The 16,418-nt window shown below is 51.2% G+C and overlaps 1 protein-coding gene across 1 annotated transcript; it reads right to left on the reverse strand.

The window, feature by feature from the left end:
• Positions 1–3,442: 3,442 nt before the first annotated feature.
• KCNA5 (potassium voltage-gated channel subfamily A member 5) lies at positions 3,443–6,314 on the reverse strand. The gene has a single exon (XM_027967986.3). The coding sequence runs from the start codon at positions 6,115–6,117 to the stop codon at positions 4,321–4,323; it is 1,797 nt and encodes a 598-aa protein (XP_027823787.1). The 5' UTR covers positions 6,118–6,314; the 3' UTR covers positions 3,443–4,320.
• Between the last annotated feature and the right edge of the window lie 10,104 nt (positions 6,315–16,418).

Raw genomic sequence — 16,418 nt, forward strand, 5'->3', positions numbered from 1 at the left:
TCGATGGTCTGGGAAACCCCAGCCTGTGATCCCCTTCTTAAGCCAGGGCTGGCATTTGCAAGAAATGCAAGTTCAGTGAAGGAAAATCAAATCAGGGAGCCAGGTCCGGGCTTCACAGCCATGCCTGGATGCCCAGGAGGCGGCCGCGGCCGCGGTGTGACAGATACATGGTTATAACAGGGAGGTGCAGCTCTCAAGCTGAGACTGATTCTAATGTTTTTCAATGGCTACATTTTCAGTGATTATATAAATACAATAATAGCTTCAATTTTGCCTGCTGGACTACGAAGCCTAAAATAGTCACTATCTGGCTCTTTTCAGAGTTTTTGCCAATCCCTGCTTTAAAAATTGCTGAGTCCTTCTACCATTGATAAAATCAGGACTCCTACTATGGTCTGCTCCTGGGGAGAGGCAAGTGTGTGTGTGCATGCTAAGTCATTTCAGTCATGTCCCACTGTTTCCGATCCTACAGACTGTAGCCCGCCAGGTATCTCTGTTCGTGGGATGTCCCAGGCAAGAATACTGGAGAGGATTGCCATGCCCTCCTCCTCTGGGGAGAGGCAGCAGCCTGCAACCCTGGACTCCACCCCGACATGAAAATGATGTGGACAAGGTGGCATTCTTCAGCTCACTCCTCCCACCCACTTCCCCCAACCTGACTGTCCTTCCCTCTACCCAGCTACCCTTCAAAATTTCCAGAGGCCCGTCTCTCTCTATTCCTCTTTGCCCTCCCACTCCGGACCCATCCCGCTTCATTTTGGAATCAGTACAAGGCACTTGATAACCCCCTGTCCTGCATGACTTGAGGATCATAGGATTGGAAGCAGATGAAGGCAAGGACAGCATCTTCATAGACGTCCCACGATGCCCAGCATGCAGAGCAGCTGTAGAGCAGATGTGCGCTGCTGAGGTCAGGTCCAGCAGAGAGCACGCCAGGGTCACACTCAGTGTGCATGGCCTGCCATCTCTGGAGGGGGCCCTCCACACCCAGAGAGACACTTTGCTGTGGCTCCTCCCCACCAGGAAGTGCTTCCATCATTAACAAGAGAATAAGTCACAGCCTAACCTCACAGGAAGATTTCTCAAGGGCTGGTCTTCTGTTTCATTTTCCCTCCAGAGAGTATCCCGGGCAGAGAAGGTCAGGGAGCTGGGGCTTTAAAGCATAAGACTTTTTCTTTCTGAACCTGTCCTTGATCAGGGTTCACCCAGCATAAGTGCAGGAGAAGAAAAAGTAGGTGGTAAAAAAAAAAAAAAAAAAATAGGGCCACATGCTCTGCAGGAGAGCAGCTGTCCTTAGATAAAGGCACCAACCAGTCCATCCCTGCTGGGCGGGTGCATGCTAAGTCGCGTCAGTCATGTCCGACTTTTTGCAACCCTACAGACTGTAGCCCACCAGGCAACTCTGTCCATGGGATGCTCCAGGCAAGAATACTGGAGTGGGTTGCCATGCCCTCCTCCAGGGGATCTTCCCTACTCAGGGATTGAACTCGAGTCGCCTGCTCTGGCAGGTGAGTTCTTTACCACTAGCGCCACCTGGGAAGCCTAGAGGCTGCCAAGGCTGGTAGATTATAAACCCAGGGATGGTTTCCTGCTGTGGGAGCCAAGAAGCAACATCTGGATAAAGGTTTGGCCGGGACTATTAGATCTAATCTCCTCCGGAAGGAAAATCAAGGACGGCAGTGAAGGGGAGGGGGAGAGAGGACAGGAAGGGCCTCCTTGCCTCAGGTGACCTGTAAGACATGACATTCACACTCCTTTCCCGCCAATCACGTGAACAGAGAAACCCCCATGATGGTGAGAGTGAAACTGGGGACCCGTTTCCAGAACCATAGCAACAGGTGCACCGAGAAGACAGATTGAAATAGCTGCACTGCCCTTGGGGGCCCTCCCAGTGCCCCAGGATGGGTACCACTAGCCTCGGGGATGCAACAGGGGACTGAGGTCCCTCTGGAACCACCCGCATCCCCCTCATAAACCTGTGGACAGCGCCCCTCATCCCACACTAAATAGAGACAACAACGCTCTCATTCCCGCCCCTCCATCCCCAAGGTTTTGTATAAGCTTGTACCTTTTACCAGACAATCTAAAGAGCCGGTCAATCTCTTTGGACCAATACCGGCCAGGTACCTGGACTCATCCGAAGCCTGGGTGGCCACAGTTCTCTCTTTGTGGCTCAAGCCTAAAGGAAATGGCCTTCAGGGCAAGGGTGGCGCCTTCTCTTTTATCTTCAAGGGACAGTGGAACCGAAGGGGTGACCCCATCCCAGCCAGGAGGGGTGCATTAAACCACATTAGTTGGGAAGCCACAGAGGGCTTGGAGGTGAGACGGTGTGGAGAAGAGCTCGGGCAAGAGGCCCTGCTTTTAGGAGGATTGTAAGTTACAAATAAACAGCGTGTCCCTGCTCGCCTTCCTTGATTTCTGCATGTAATGTGAAACAACAGAGCCCCAGGCACCGTCCCTCTGCTTCCTTCTCTGATATGTTCACAGTTCCTGGCTGGAAATGACTCCAGGCAGCCACAGACAGGCTTTTACTCCTGCGTGGGCATCTCGCTCAAATCCACAAACCTCAGACATCAATCTCCTAGACCCTCCTCCTCTCCTCCACCTCCCAGACTTGAATGAGCCCCACAACTAGTCATCAAGCTCACGGAGGTCATGGGGGCCACCAGCCCACCCTGGGGAGGATGCCAAACCACCAGCCTTTGGATTCTTCAGCAGAAAAAAAAAAAAAAAAAAACCAGCAGGAATCAGGAACCCCTGGTGGATAGCTAAGCCCAGAGAGATGTTGCAGCCAGCGTTACACCTGCTGTAATGTTTTGTATCATCCGATGACAAGGGAACAAAGGGATTTGTTGTGAATTTAGAGATTACTCAGGGCAAGGTTACAATCTGTAGAAATCAGCCCTTAATATGGACAAACAAATCCTTCCAGCCTCTCTCTGCCTCCATCTGCTACAAACGCAATTCATCCTTCTCTGCTTCACCATGGTTTGGTGGCGGGGGGCGGGGGGAGAATATAATAATAAGGTACAGCCTCCTTCCTCTGTGACCAGGGCTACACTTTTTCGGAGAGGTCTCCTGTCCAGGAGAGCCAGGCTTGTTTCTCAGAGCTGAGAATCATGTTAAGTAGGGCTTAAAACCTGCAGACAAAGGCTGGGAAACCCAGCCCCAGGAGACGGCAGCAGGGCTTCGGGCAGGAGGGAGGAGGGGAGGATCTGGTCATCGTTTGCCTTTTAACTCCATCCACACACCACACTGACGGCTGGGTCTAATGCCATCCGGGAGTGTCTGTGTTCTAACCACCTGAGACAAACAGAATCCACCCCTTTGTTTCCAAGGTACAGAGGGGGCCCAGCAAAGAGACGTCAATGATCAAACCATGAGCTTTCCAAGCCCTCCTCCACCCCAGTCAAGTTTGCTCTGACTCCAGAACCATAAACAGTGAGGGACAGACTATTTTATTTTATTTTTTTAATTTCCAAAGATACATCAGCTGTAGAAAAACTAACACTTGCCTTAATCGAGTAACATTTTATTTCCTGGGATAAAAATTCAAAAGGATGAATTTTCAGAGGTCTTCCTCCTACATCATTAAAATGCTTTTTGAAGAAAGTTACAAGAATTGTTTAAGGCGCACAGAAAAAAGTTAGACTTGCCTTTCTTCCAGAGCATTGCCTGCCTTAGACACGAAGCACAGACACGACATCTCAGGAAAGAGAGAGGCTTACTGACACAGGACCTAGAACGGCCGGACCAGGGTCTCCGGCTGTAATGTAAGTTTCGCAGGGGAACATCATCTCTTCCATAAATACAACATATGTCTTGAAAATATATCCAAAATATCTCCATCTGAACTGCGGTACAAAAATCCACTCTCCAGCCATAAAAAATAATATTTCCCCTTATACACAAATATAATCATCTGTAAAGCAAATCTGGAGCACAGGGATGTGAGGAGGGGTTTTACAAAATCCCTGGAGATCTGGACTATTTAAAGCCATTTTTGTTTGGGTTGTCCCTCTGCTGGATGTAGGAAACTGGCTACAAAGACGTCCATCTCACAGGGCTCACCATTTCAACAGCTCCTGCGTCATGGAATGTGGTAGTTTTTAAAAATAGGCGACCCTTGGGGTCATGGAAAGAAGAGGAAAAATGAGGGGATCAAGGTGGACGGGGAGGCAGGAGGGGAGCAGTGAGAGAAGAGGGGCAGACCCAGGTACCAGGGTGGGCTTGAAATACTCTGTGGTGTCAAGTAGATCCCCAGGGTCAGAAGGCCTCTGCTGTCCCCAGCCCATGGCTAGCTGTCAGCCTGGGACCCCCTTACAAATCTGTCTCCCGGCTTGTGTCCAGGCAGAGGGCATACAGCGATCTCCGCAAATCCACATTGCTCTTGGCCTTGAGGTTACACTTCTCCAGGGAGCAACTGCCCCTTCGAGAGCCATCCGCATTTTCCAAGGACCCTGCCACCTTGCAGAGGGACCCCTTGCTCCAGCTAGCCTTTCGCTGGCCTCCGCCGGCCGGTCCGGTCCCCTGGCTCTGTCCGCCCTGTTCTTCCTTAAGGGCTGCCTGCTCCTCGTGGTCCGTCTCCCGGTGGTAGAAGTAGTTGAAGTTGGAGACGATGACCGGCACGGGCAGGGCGATGGTGAGGACCCCGGCGATGGCACACAGGGAGCCCACGATCTTGCCCCCCACGGTGACGGGCCTCATGTCCCCATAGCCCACTGTAGTCATGGTGACCACCGCCCACCAGAAGGCATCCGGGATGCTGGAGAAATGGGTCTCCTGGTTGTCGGCCTCTGCGAAGTAGACGGCGCTGGAGAAGAGGATGACCCCGATGAAGAGAAAGAAGATGAGCAGGCCCAGCTCCCGCATGGAGGCCTGCAGCGTCTTGCCCAGGATCTGCAGCCCCTTGGAGTGGCGGGACAGCTTGAAGATGCGGAACACGCGGACCAGGCGGATCACTCTGAGGATGGCCAGGGACATGGCCTGCTGCCCGTTCTGGCCGCCCCCGCCCCCCGGCTGCTGCTGCTCCACCAGCTCGGTGCCCAGCGTGATGAAGTAGGGGAAGATGGCCACCACGTCGATGATGTTCATGATGTTCCGAGAGAACTCGGCCTTGCTGGGGCAGGCGAAGAAGCGCACCAGCAGCTCAAAGGTGAACCAGATGACGCAAGTGGTTTCCACGATGAAGAAGGGGTCAGCGAGGGTCCTGGGCAGGAGCGGTGCCACCGTGGGGCCGGAAGGGGGCGCTGCGGCCCCGCTGCCGTTGGGCCCCTTGTGGGGTCCCGGGGGCTGGTGGGGGCCCGGGGGGTGGCGCAGCAGCTCGCGCTCGTCCCGGAACTCGGGCAGCGTCTCCAAGCAGAAGGTGATGATGGAGATGAGGATGACTAGGACCGAGACGATGGCGATGGCCCGTGCGGAGCCCGAGCTCTCCGGGTACTCGAAAATCAGCCACACCTGGCGCTGGAACTCGTTGCGGGGCAGGGGCTTCTCCTCCTCCTTGATGAAGCCCTCGTCCTCCCGGAAGCGCTCCATGGCCTCGTCCCCCAGCTGGTAGAAGCGGATCTCGTCTGCGAACACGTCCAGGGAGACGTTGACCGGCCTGCGCAGCCGGCCCCCCGACTGGTAGTAGTAGAGGATGCCGTCGAAGCTGGGCCGGTTGCGGTCGAAGAAGTACTCGTTCCTCAGCGGGTCGAAGTAGCGCAGGCGCTTGGCCGGGTCCCCCAGGAGCGTGTTGGGGAACTGCGCCAGGGTGCCCAGCTGCGTCTCGAAGCGCAGCCCCGAGATGTTGATGAGGACGCGCTGGTGATGCAGGGACCCCGGGCCCAGCACCTGGCCCCCCGCCACGCCCAGGGCGGGGTCGCCTTCTCCCTCCTCTTCCTCCGGAGGCCGCGGGCTAGCCCGGGGCAGCTCCTGGCGCGGCGGGGGCGCCGGCCGGCCTCCCGGGTCCGCGCCCCTCTCCGCGCCGCTGCGCCTCCTGGGCGCCGGCTGCTTGGGTCCATCGCTGAGCGCGGCCGTCGCGGGACAGCGGAGCTGACCCGCCGTGGTCCGGGCCTCCTCTTCTCCCCTGACGGTCATGGCACCGCCGTTCTCCAGGGGCACCAGGGCGATCTCCATGCCCCGGGGGCGGGGGGCATGCTGCGCCCCTGCGGACCGGTTCCCGCGCCCCCCTCACCCCGCAGGGCGCCCCCGCCGGACTCCTCTCCCGCCGGCGGCCGGCCCCGCTGTGGGGCGGGCTGGGTGGCTGGCGCGGCCCCCTCGCTGGGTCCTGACGTCAAGAAGCCGCTGCCCTGCGCTCTGCCTCGCTCGGCTCTGGCAGCCCGTTACCAAGCAGCCAAAAGCCGCCTTCCAGCCGAGGCAACCTCCAGCCGCAGGCCCGGCCTCCACCCCGCGTGGCTCCCCGCCTCCCCCTGCCCTCCCCTCCTCCTCCCGCCTCCCCTCGGGGCCCTGAGGCCGCAAGTGTCTCCCTAAGGGCGCAGCTGGGGCCCCCGGGCGAGGGCGGGAGGAGCTGAGCTGGGCGCAGCCTGGGAGGGGAGGGGAGAGGATGGAGGAACAGGTTGTACCGAGAGCGCTGCACCCAACTCCCAGGGCGGCCAGATGAGAATAGTTCTGGATTTCAGTTCACCTGGGAACCCGCTGATTGCCGAGTGGACTCTCAGGAAATGAATCCTCCTGTGTTGGAGAGATGCGACGTCAGGATGAGCCGGGGTCCGAGAGAAGGCGGTCCTTTGGAGGAATAACGGTTCTCTCTTCTTTGGGAAAAATTACAAACAGGAGGATGAGAGGCGGAGCTATGGGCCTTGAGAGGAAAAAAAAAAAAAAAATATATATATATATATATATATATATATATATGCATATATATATGGGCTTCCCCGGTGACTCAGAAGGTAAAGACTCTGCCTGCAATGTGGGAGACCTCTGTTCGACCCCTGGGTCAGGAAGATCCCCTGGAGAAGGGAACGGCTACCCACTCCAGTATTCTAGATATGTATGTATCTTCAGAGAGTGGAGAAGCTGTCTCTTCCCATCTCCCTACTTATATTTGCACCAGAAGGTAGCTGACAGAGAATTCACCTCACAGCACCTCCCTGCCCTTGACCTTGGGAAAGCCCTGTTTCCCAGGGCAGACAGGGGTGGTCAGCCAAGCACGCGGAGCCTGGCAGCTCCCCAGGCAGGCAGCTGAGACTGGAGACTGGCTGTCCGGCTTCCTATTCCTACACACACAACCACTGCTCTCTCCACCAATCTCATTTGTAGGAACCAGGAACAGGGAAGGGGAGGAGGGAGAAAGACCTGGGAGAGAGCGGTTCCTGCCGGTAGAAGCTAGGAGCTAGCGGCTGCAAGGAGGCTTGTGTAGGGAGATGGGGTGGGGCACTCCAGGGAAGGGAGCCTGGGAGCCACAGGGTGGAGAATTCTCAGGAGCAGAATAAAAACCAATACTCACTTTGCTCTTCTGCTATAGCAGGCCCACTCTCAGCACTCCACAAATATTGGCTGGTCTAGTCTCTCAGCAACCTATTTTCTCGGTAATATTATTATCCCCACTTTTATAGGTGAGGAAAATGAGACACAGAGTTGATTAACTTGCCTGAGGTCACACAATAGAAAGTGGCAAAGCTGGGATTTAAACCCAGTCTCGCCTGGAAAATCCCATGGACAGAGGAACCTGGTGGGCTTCAGTCCATGGGGTCGCTAAGAGTCTGGGCACAACTGAGCTACTTCACTGTCACTTTTCACTTTCATACATTGGAGAAGGAAATGGCAACCCACTCCAATGTTCTTGCCTGGAGAATCCCAGGGACAGAGGAGCCTAGTGGGCTGCCATCTATGGGGTTGGACAGAGTCGGACACCACTGAAGCGACTTAGCAGCAGCAAGCAGAGTTTGGGCCCCTATCCCCGCCTCCCCCGCCCCCCTCACTCCACTCCTCTATAGAAATGTGCGACCCCTTTCCAGGATACAAGGATACGAGTGCTCTCTCCCCCTTACCATCTGACTTAATGACTTTAGTCCCTTCTGCAGGAGGCTGGAGGAGGGCTAAGATGACCCCCTAAGTGCTTCTGGGTTAGGAAATTAGGCATTCTGCTCCGACGCAGCCCTGGGCGTTAGCATCTGTAGCCAAGAGAGAAATAGCCTTCAAGGCATGTTTTCAAGCCATTCCAGGCACAGCCTCCAGATATTTTTAATCTACCCTAAAATCTCTGTGTTTTGAATGTCTGTTTGATTGTCTGTTTCTGTTTCTGTAGGTTGTTGGGGCTTTTGTATGTAATGTTATAGTCTCTTGTTTGTGTAAGCATCGCACACAAAGGATTTTTTGAAAGCTTGATGCTGGGGCATGAGTGTGAGTTGGAATAGCAGAGTGTAAACTCACAACCTTGTGTCAGGGTCAGAGGAGTGTGTGTCCACGTGGTTTTGTTAAGTGAACTCGAGGGTGAATATCCATTTGGCATAGACAAACATTTTCATCGTGTGCAACTCTGCATGTGTGGTGGGCTGTCCTTGCAGATGTGCACAAGTGAGAAAGGGGCATGAAAGTGAAAATGAGTGTGTAAAGGCATCATTGGATATCATCAGAACCTTGCACAGCCCTCCCCAGATCTGTGCTGTTTCTGCTCCGTCTGTTTGGGTTCTTTTTTTTTTTTTTTTCTTCTCTGACTCTGAAGTTGCCAGTCGAGATCAGGTCTGCCCTGGGAAGGCTGGAACTGCAGAGCTGGTAGGAGACAGGCTCAGAGACCTTTGGGTCCTCTCTTGTTCACTGACCCACACATCTTATAAATAGAGAGATGCCATGTTGGTTCACACAGGCTCTCCTCAGGCTCCCTAAGGGGAAGAGTTTCTTGGACCTTGTCTTCCAGGGGCCTCAGGGAGACTGTGTCCTGAAGAATAACAGCACCACATAAACGGTCCTAGAAGGGCACAGAAGTCAGGCCTTTAATGTGGCACTTTCTTTAATCTGCTTTCCAGACATTTCCTAGCCTTCATAGGTTTCTTGTAAAATTACCTTCAGATGTCACAGTGTCTGCCATGGGGAATACAGCAGGATTGTCCTTAGAGAAAGAACTTGCTTTTTAGCTTCAAAGGATGCAGTTGGCTGACAGCCCCCAGCTGCTGTCACCTCCTGACTCTGCCTGGTTTCCATCCTCCCGAGGAGCCCCCTGGCAATGACAGAGCACTGCAGAATTACAGGGACCTGGCTGGTTCGGTTTCTGCTCAGAGCAGAACTCTGCAAACCTGAAAGAGTCTTTGCTCTTTGCTCTAGAGCTCGCCTGCTGGGTCTGCCAAGACTTTGTATGAAAAACATTGCCATCTGAGAGACTTCCCTGGCGGTCCAGCGGCTAAGACTCTGCACTCCCAATGCAGGGGGTCTCGGGCTAGCGCCCCCAAGCTACAACTAAAGATCCTGTGTGTCACAACCAAGGCTTGGTGCAGCTAAAGAAATTATAAGTAATAAATAAATAAATAAACAAACAAATGCCATCTGAGACACCCCATCCAACCTTTCCTCCTCTTATTTCTTTTCCCAGGTGTCAGAAGAGCATCTTGGTCTGAAGATGTCCCCTTCTGAGTTCTGGAAGTTCTCTTATCTTTTTTTCATTGCCTCCAATCAACCTTCAGCTGATGCTGAAGCTGAAGCTCCAGGACTTTGGCCACCTGATGTGAAGAGCTGACTCATTGGAAAAGACCCTGATCCTGGGAAAGATTGAGGGCAGGAGGAGAAGGGGGCAACAGAGGATGAGATGGTTAGATAGCTTCACTGATTCAATAGGCAGGAGTTTGAGCGAACTCTGGGAGGTGGTGAAGGACAGGGAAGCCTGGCGTGCTGCAGTCTGTCTATCGGGTCGCAGGGTCAGATATGACTGAGTGGCTAACACAGGCACATATCACTGTAGGGGGCGCAGTTTCAGTCCTTGGCCAGGGAACCAAGATTCTGCATGCCTCAAAGAAAGCAAAACAAAATAAGTAAATAATGCAAGATTGAGCCCCCGCCCCACAGGCAGGCTTAGACTCAAACAAGCTCCCCTGTGGTGCTGCTGCTCCTGTCCTCAAGTCACAGTTTAAGCAGCATTTCCTCTCAGACGAACCCCAAGGGGTATCTTGCAACACCTACATTATTATCTCCCAGAATGAGACCTCCAGAAGTAAACAAAGGAGGGATCGTCTCTCAATTCATGGGACAGCTCCAGCAGACCACAGCGGGACTCTTAAACTGTGCAGAACCAAGAGAAAAGAACATTAGGAGAGGTAAGGGGTCAAAAAAATAAAAGGAAAACTGGGCTGGAAGAGAGAGAAAAGGGAGAAGATAGGAGAATGAATCTTAAATGCCATGTTTATTAATCCCTTCAAAAATATTCAGTGAGTACCTACTATGTACCAGATGTTGTTCCAGGGTCTGGGAGTGTATTGATGACCAAGACAAACTTCTTTCCTCCGGGAAAGGCCAGAGTCTCTGAGCATCTAATTTTACGTTGGTTGTTTAACACAATTGTGAGGAGTACGGCCAGGATGTAGGGGGCGGTGAGAATAGTGGGGAGTCTGACACCTGCCCTAGGACCCAGGGAGGCTTTCTGAGGTGATGATGAGTAAGGCATGCTGTTCCAGGTGGAAGGAAGTACATGTTCCAAGGTCCTGGGGTGGAAGGGTCAGGGTTGGTTAGAAGAACCGAAAGAGGGCTTCGCTGGTGGCTCAGTGGTAAAGAATCCACCTGCCAACACAGGAGACGCAGGTTCGATCCCTGATCTGGGAAGATCCCACGTGCCACGGAGCACCCATGCCCATGCAACACATCTGTCGGCCCCGTGCTCTGGAGCCTGGGAGCTGCAACTGCTGAAGCCTGAGCATTCTAGAGCCCGTGCTGCACAACAAGAGAAGCCAGCGCAATGAGGAGCCCAGGCACGGCAACTAGTGAAGACCCAGGACAGCCAAAATAAATACAATTACTCAAAAAAAAAAAAAAGAAGAAGAAGAAGAAGACAAAGAGCTGAAACAAAGTGAATGTAGCTGACATAGGGCTGGGGGGATGTCTGTGAGACTGGGCTGGAGAAGAGGAGGAAGGCAGATCATGAAGTGCTGGCGAGGTCACGATCCCCCAGCAGTATCACACACGAATACTCCTTTCCTGAACACTAAGGCACTTTGTGTGTGTGTCTGCAAAGCATATGTGCCAAGAGGCTTCCATTTTATTTCTCCATTACTTCTTTTAGCCTCTTCTCCCCCTCTACTCTCATCAGAATATACATCTCTATGTGTGTGTCTGTATTTATTTATTTTTGTATGTATGTATCTATCCCATATATATGTACCACACCATTTATCTTTCTATAGATAGAGATCATAGGTAGGAAGGTATTAATAGACAGGTAGACTTCCCTGGTGGCTCAGACAGTAAAGAGTCTGCCTGCAATGCAGGAGACCTGGGTTCCATCCCTGGGTGGGGACGATCCCCTAGAGAAGGGAATGGCACCCCACTCCAGTATTCTTGTCTGGAGAATTCCATGGACAGAGGAGCCTGGCAGGCTATATGGTCCATGGAGTTACAAAGAGTAGGCCACGACTGAGTGACTAACACTTTCACTTTCAGATAATAGAGATAGAGATAGCTTGAAATCAAGGACCAAACTCATCTCTAATTTGCCTTGCAACAGCAAACGTGGTACCTTGGCCGTACTGTGAATATCAACTAGTAAGTGTTGAATGTAATCAAACCGAGAGAAAGGAATTCAACTCTGGAGTAGCGAGGAAGGGGAAACTGTGGGCTAGGAATTGAAAGAGGATTTCTGAGATAAGCCAGACACTCCAAGTGGTTGTGGAAATGGAACCTAAGCAGACAGCAGATGGTCAAATATGGGAAGTCCTGAATTAAATCTGCTTTGACCCTTCATTCAGGTTCTTGATTTCTGCATTATCTTCTACTACACAAACAGCCTCCACTTTGTGGGTTAAAACAAGTTTGTGGCTAGAAGCAATTTAACATTTTGGACTGGGTGCTTTCATTCCTAAATTAGGAGCATGTTTGAGACCTAAAGGTAGTGCAGCTCTGTTTATTATATAAGAATGGACCAAAACAACATGGAGATCTGGATTTCTATCCAGGTCAAGGGAAAAAGCTTCCTCTATTAGACAAAATTTAAAGGGGCAGGAGGGGGCAAAAATAAAATTCTGTCCTAATTAAGTCAGGAGTCTTTCCAATCAAATATAGATTTTTGCCCCTCTACCTTGGAGGAGGTCTTCCCCAGTGGCTCAGTGGTAAAGAATCTTCCTGCAATGCAGGAGCTACAGGAGACACAGGTTTGATCCCTGGGTCAGGAAGATCCCCTGGAGAAGGGCATGGCAACCCACTCCAGTATTCTTGCCTGGAGAATCCCATGGACAGAGAAGTTTGGTGGGCTACAGTCCATGGGGTCTCGAAGAGTTGGACATGACTGAAGCGACTTAGCAACCACAACAACAACCTTGGATGAGATTATAGGCATGAAAACCCTATCAGAAATGTGATGAGAGTTTCCAGTGAAGGGACTGGACAGACACACCCTACAAGCCAGCCAGAGTGCTCCCCATCGGCCAGAGCTCAGCTCAGCCTCTGCCCCTTCCTGCCAAGGGGGAGAGAGCTCTGCTGTGAGGACCGCAGCTCTAAAGGAACCCTAGGCACTCTGGCAGGGCTTCTCCAGCACATTCCTGGGCACTGCGGAGAGATCTCCAATTTCTTTTTTAATTTAATGTATTATTTTTGGCTGTGCTGGGTCTTTGTTGCTGCACGGGCCTTTCTCTAGTTGTGGCCAGCAGGGGCTACCCTTCATTGAAGTGGGCTTCTGCTTGCCGTGGCTTCTCTTGTTGGGGAGTACAGGCTCTAGGGGACAAGGGCTTCATTAGTTGAGGCCCCCGGGCTCTAGAGCAGAGGTTCAACGGATGTGGCATACCGACTTAGTTGCTCTGCGGCATGTGGCATCTTCCAGGACCAGGGATCGAACACGTCTCCTGCATTGGCAGGCAGATTCTTTACCACTGAGCCACCAGGGAAACCCCTGCCCAAGACTCTTCTAAGACATCTTTCTAAGGAAACACCAAAGTGTCCAGAGTCTGGGCAGAGGGCTCGGGACTTCTTAGACTGGACCAGGGAGAGTCAAACAGAAGGAAATACGGTTGCAATAAACCAAAGTAACTTCTTAAAAAGTTAGGAGGAAAAGGCGATTCCTAAGTCTTGGATAGACTAAGTCTTACTACTGAATGTTATAAAGTATTAATATATGATCCTGCGGTCGTTACTATTAAATAATAGACCTCAGGATATGTAAGCATGCAATAATGAATAATAGAGTATTAATCAGCAAAGCCCTCTCTCACCTAATCCTCTCTCCCAGATGTGTCCCCTTTGCAGATCTGGGGTGAAAAACATCTTAATGAGAGGAGCAGCTGTTCTCCCCCCTCCCCCACCCCACCCACTCCTTTCTCACTTGCCCCTCAATCCAGCACCTTGGGGAGGAACTTCTGGAAATGGCCTTTCTTTCCTGTTTGATGGAGCGGCCAAGGCAGAGTCAGGCAAAACACATGTGCAAAACAAGGGAGTTTGTGTCTGTGGGGTGTTCGGTGGGGGCGAGGATGTCTTTGCTGCTTTAAGAGATGAAAGCAGGAGGCCAGGCTGAGGGTTAGAGGAAAAGAGAGATTACACTGAAATTGACCTAGATCCTGAGAGAAATCACAGAGTCTGTTACAGCAGTTTCCTGTTCAGAGGGATTAAAAAGAGAGACATTCACAATGCAAGGTTCTCATCTGGAGAGTGGCTTTTTCTCTCCCTCCCTCCCTCCTGCCCTAATATAATCCAGGAATAAATTCATTAATGGGTCCCAGGCTTTTCAGAGGCCAAAGAGAGAAAGGAACGTGGCCCAGATGGACAGGGCTTCGAGGTTCAAAGGAGAACCAGCCCTGGAGAGTGAGGGTGTCCGCTCGCTCCGGCTAGAGGGTTAGGGATGCATTAGCGAACGTTGCTCAGTCGTGTCCAGCTCCTTGCGACCCCATGGCCTCTACAGTCCATGGGATTCTCCAGGCCAGAATACTGGAGTGGGTAGCCTTTCCCTTCTCCAGGGGATCTTCCCAACCCAGGGATTGAACCCAGGTAACCCACATTCGAGGCGGATTCTTTACCAGCTGAGCCACAGGGGAAGCCAGGAATGCACTGGGACTCTTTATCTCAGTTTCTCTTTTTCTGACATCCATCTTTCCTTCCTCAATCCATCTCATTGTGGTATTCACTGACATAACATGAAAACCCTCTAACTTTGAAATCGTGAACCGGGAGCTTCATAGATTTTTAGGGTTAGAGCCATTTGAATTTGATTTTTCCCTTTCTTAATAATGACTGCAAATCTGAGTTCTCTGCCTAGGCCTCCAGATCAAGGAAGGCATTCTTTGAGTATTTTATATTTCATGATTTGTTGAGCTAGATTATGGCCCGCAAGGTGTGAAGATATATTTATGAGTTTAGGTTATGTATCCAGGTATATGAAAAGAGCACTTTATTTTTAAGGTGCTAAACAAATGTAAAAGTTTTACTCTTATATAAGAACTATCCCTTCTAAGTCTGGGAAGAAAACATGTGTTCACTACACGATTCATGCAAGCCAGACAGTCCCCGTTTTTCTCAATGTCTCTCAAAATAAATCCTCTTTATTCTAATTTGATTAAAAGATGCTTTGGTCATGGAACAGGATTAGGGCTCAGCCACAGTTTCAATGTGACTAGACCTGGAGGTAGGGGCTGAGGTGGGGTGGCTTCCAAGGACTTGCTATTCAAATTGCGGCCCGTGGACAAGCAGAGACCAGCAGATCTGGAGGCTAATTAGAAATATAATGTCCAAGCCCCTCCCAGACCTACTGGGTCAGAATACGGGTAGATCAAGCCCAAGAATCTGTATTTTAACAAGCTCTCCAGGTGATTCTGATGTAACCAAAGCTTGAACACCACTGTCCTGGAGAATGAGCCTCCCTAGGAATCTGGTTCTTTTCCTGGATGCTGTGGGGCACGAGGAATTCAGCGGCTGGGAGCTACATTCTGCAGGATATGAGCTCGGATCCCGACTGAGCTAGGTCTGGTCCGAGGACTGGCAACACCTCCTAGTCAAAGTGACATTCAACCTCTCTAAGGCTCACTTTCTCCATCTGTCCAATAAAGACACTAATAGAACCTTGTTGTTGCTTAGTCGCTCAGTTGTATCCGACTTTTTGCGACACAATGGCTCCTCTGTCTATGGGATTTCCCAGGCAAGAATAATGGAGTGGGTTGCCATTGTCTTCTCCAGGGGATTTTCTCCACCCAGGGATCGAATCTGTGTCTCCTGCATTGGCAGGCAGATTCTCTATCACTGAGCTATCAGGGAAGCCCTACCTTCATATTAAATGCTTGAAGAATCATAAGCACTCAATAACTATTAGTATTGTTAGTGTTTGACTCTTTGTGACCCCCATGGAATGCAGCATTCCAGGCACCTCTGTCCTCCACTATCTCCTGGAGTTTGCTCAAATTCGTGTCCATTGATTTGGTGATGCTGTCTAACCATCTCATCCTCTGTTGCCCTTTTCTCCTCCTGCCCTCAATCTTTCCCAGCATCAGGAGCTTTTCCAATGAGTTGGCTCTTTGCATCAGATGGCCAAATATTGGAGCTTCAGCTTCAGCATCAGTCCTTACGATGAGTATTTCAGCTTGATTCTCTGCAGCAGGGGAAAAAAAACCCTCAAGAGGTCAATAGGGTTAAGTCCTCATTTTTCAGATCCAGACTTGCTCTGAAGACTGAGTCATTCCATAAGCATCTCAGTCTCCCTGTCTGTGGAGTACAGTTTATCATGTTTTCTTCTTAGGAGCTGTCTCTCTATTCCTGAAAGTCCCCAACTCTAGGTGAAAGATTTGCAGATCTCAAGCCTAGTCTCTCATTAATCACTGCCATGTTGCAAGAAGCTAGAGGCAGCATGATGTCTCACACACAACAATCATATCTTTCTCTGGTAAAGACAGTAATCTGGGGAATGGCAATTATCTCAGTAGAACCACCAACCCTGCAGTGTGACATTATCAACAGTTGGAAATTACACAGTGTTCATCAGCTTCTATTTTAATGTCTGTTGTCTCCTAGTTCCCCTTCCCCAGACCAATGCCGAACCCCCCACCCTTCCAGCTTCTTCCTTTTTCTTTTTTTATTAATCTTGGGAAATAGCTATCTTATTTTTAGCAGGCTGATGCCGCTGGATAAGAATATGATATTGAGGGTCATAATAAGGACTTTCACACTTTCTGATGGCACTCAGCCACCACCCATCGGATTCTTCAACTCAGCTTCAAGCCTTTATCTCTGCCAAGAGAGAAATGGCTGGCAACCTCCCCATGGCGCTTTACCTCTTGAATTGCATGGCTCACCTCAGCTCACTAGGGTTA

The sequence above is a fragment of the Ovis aries genome, chromosome 3, assembly GCF_016772045.2.
Source record: "Ovis aries strain OAR_USU_Benz2616 breed Rambouillet chromosome 3, ARS-UI_Ramb_v3.0, whole genome shotgun sequence".
Classification (NCBI taxonomy): Eukaryota; Metazoa; Chordata; class Mammalia; order Artiodactyla; family Bovidae; genus Ovis; species Ovis aries.

Bases quoted from the DNA above. Each gene is read 5' to 3' on its own strand.
- KCNA5 (XM_027967986.3), bottom strand. From the start codon at position 6,117: ATGGAGATCGCCCTGGTGCCCCTGGAGAACGGCGGTGCCATGACCGTC.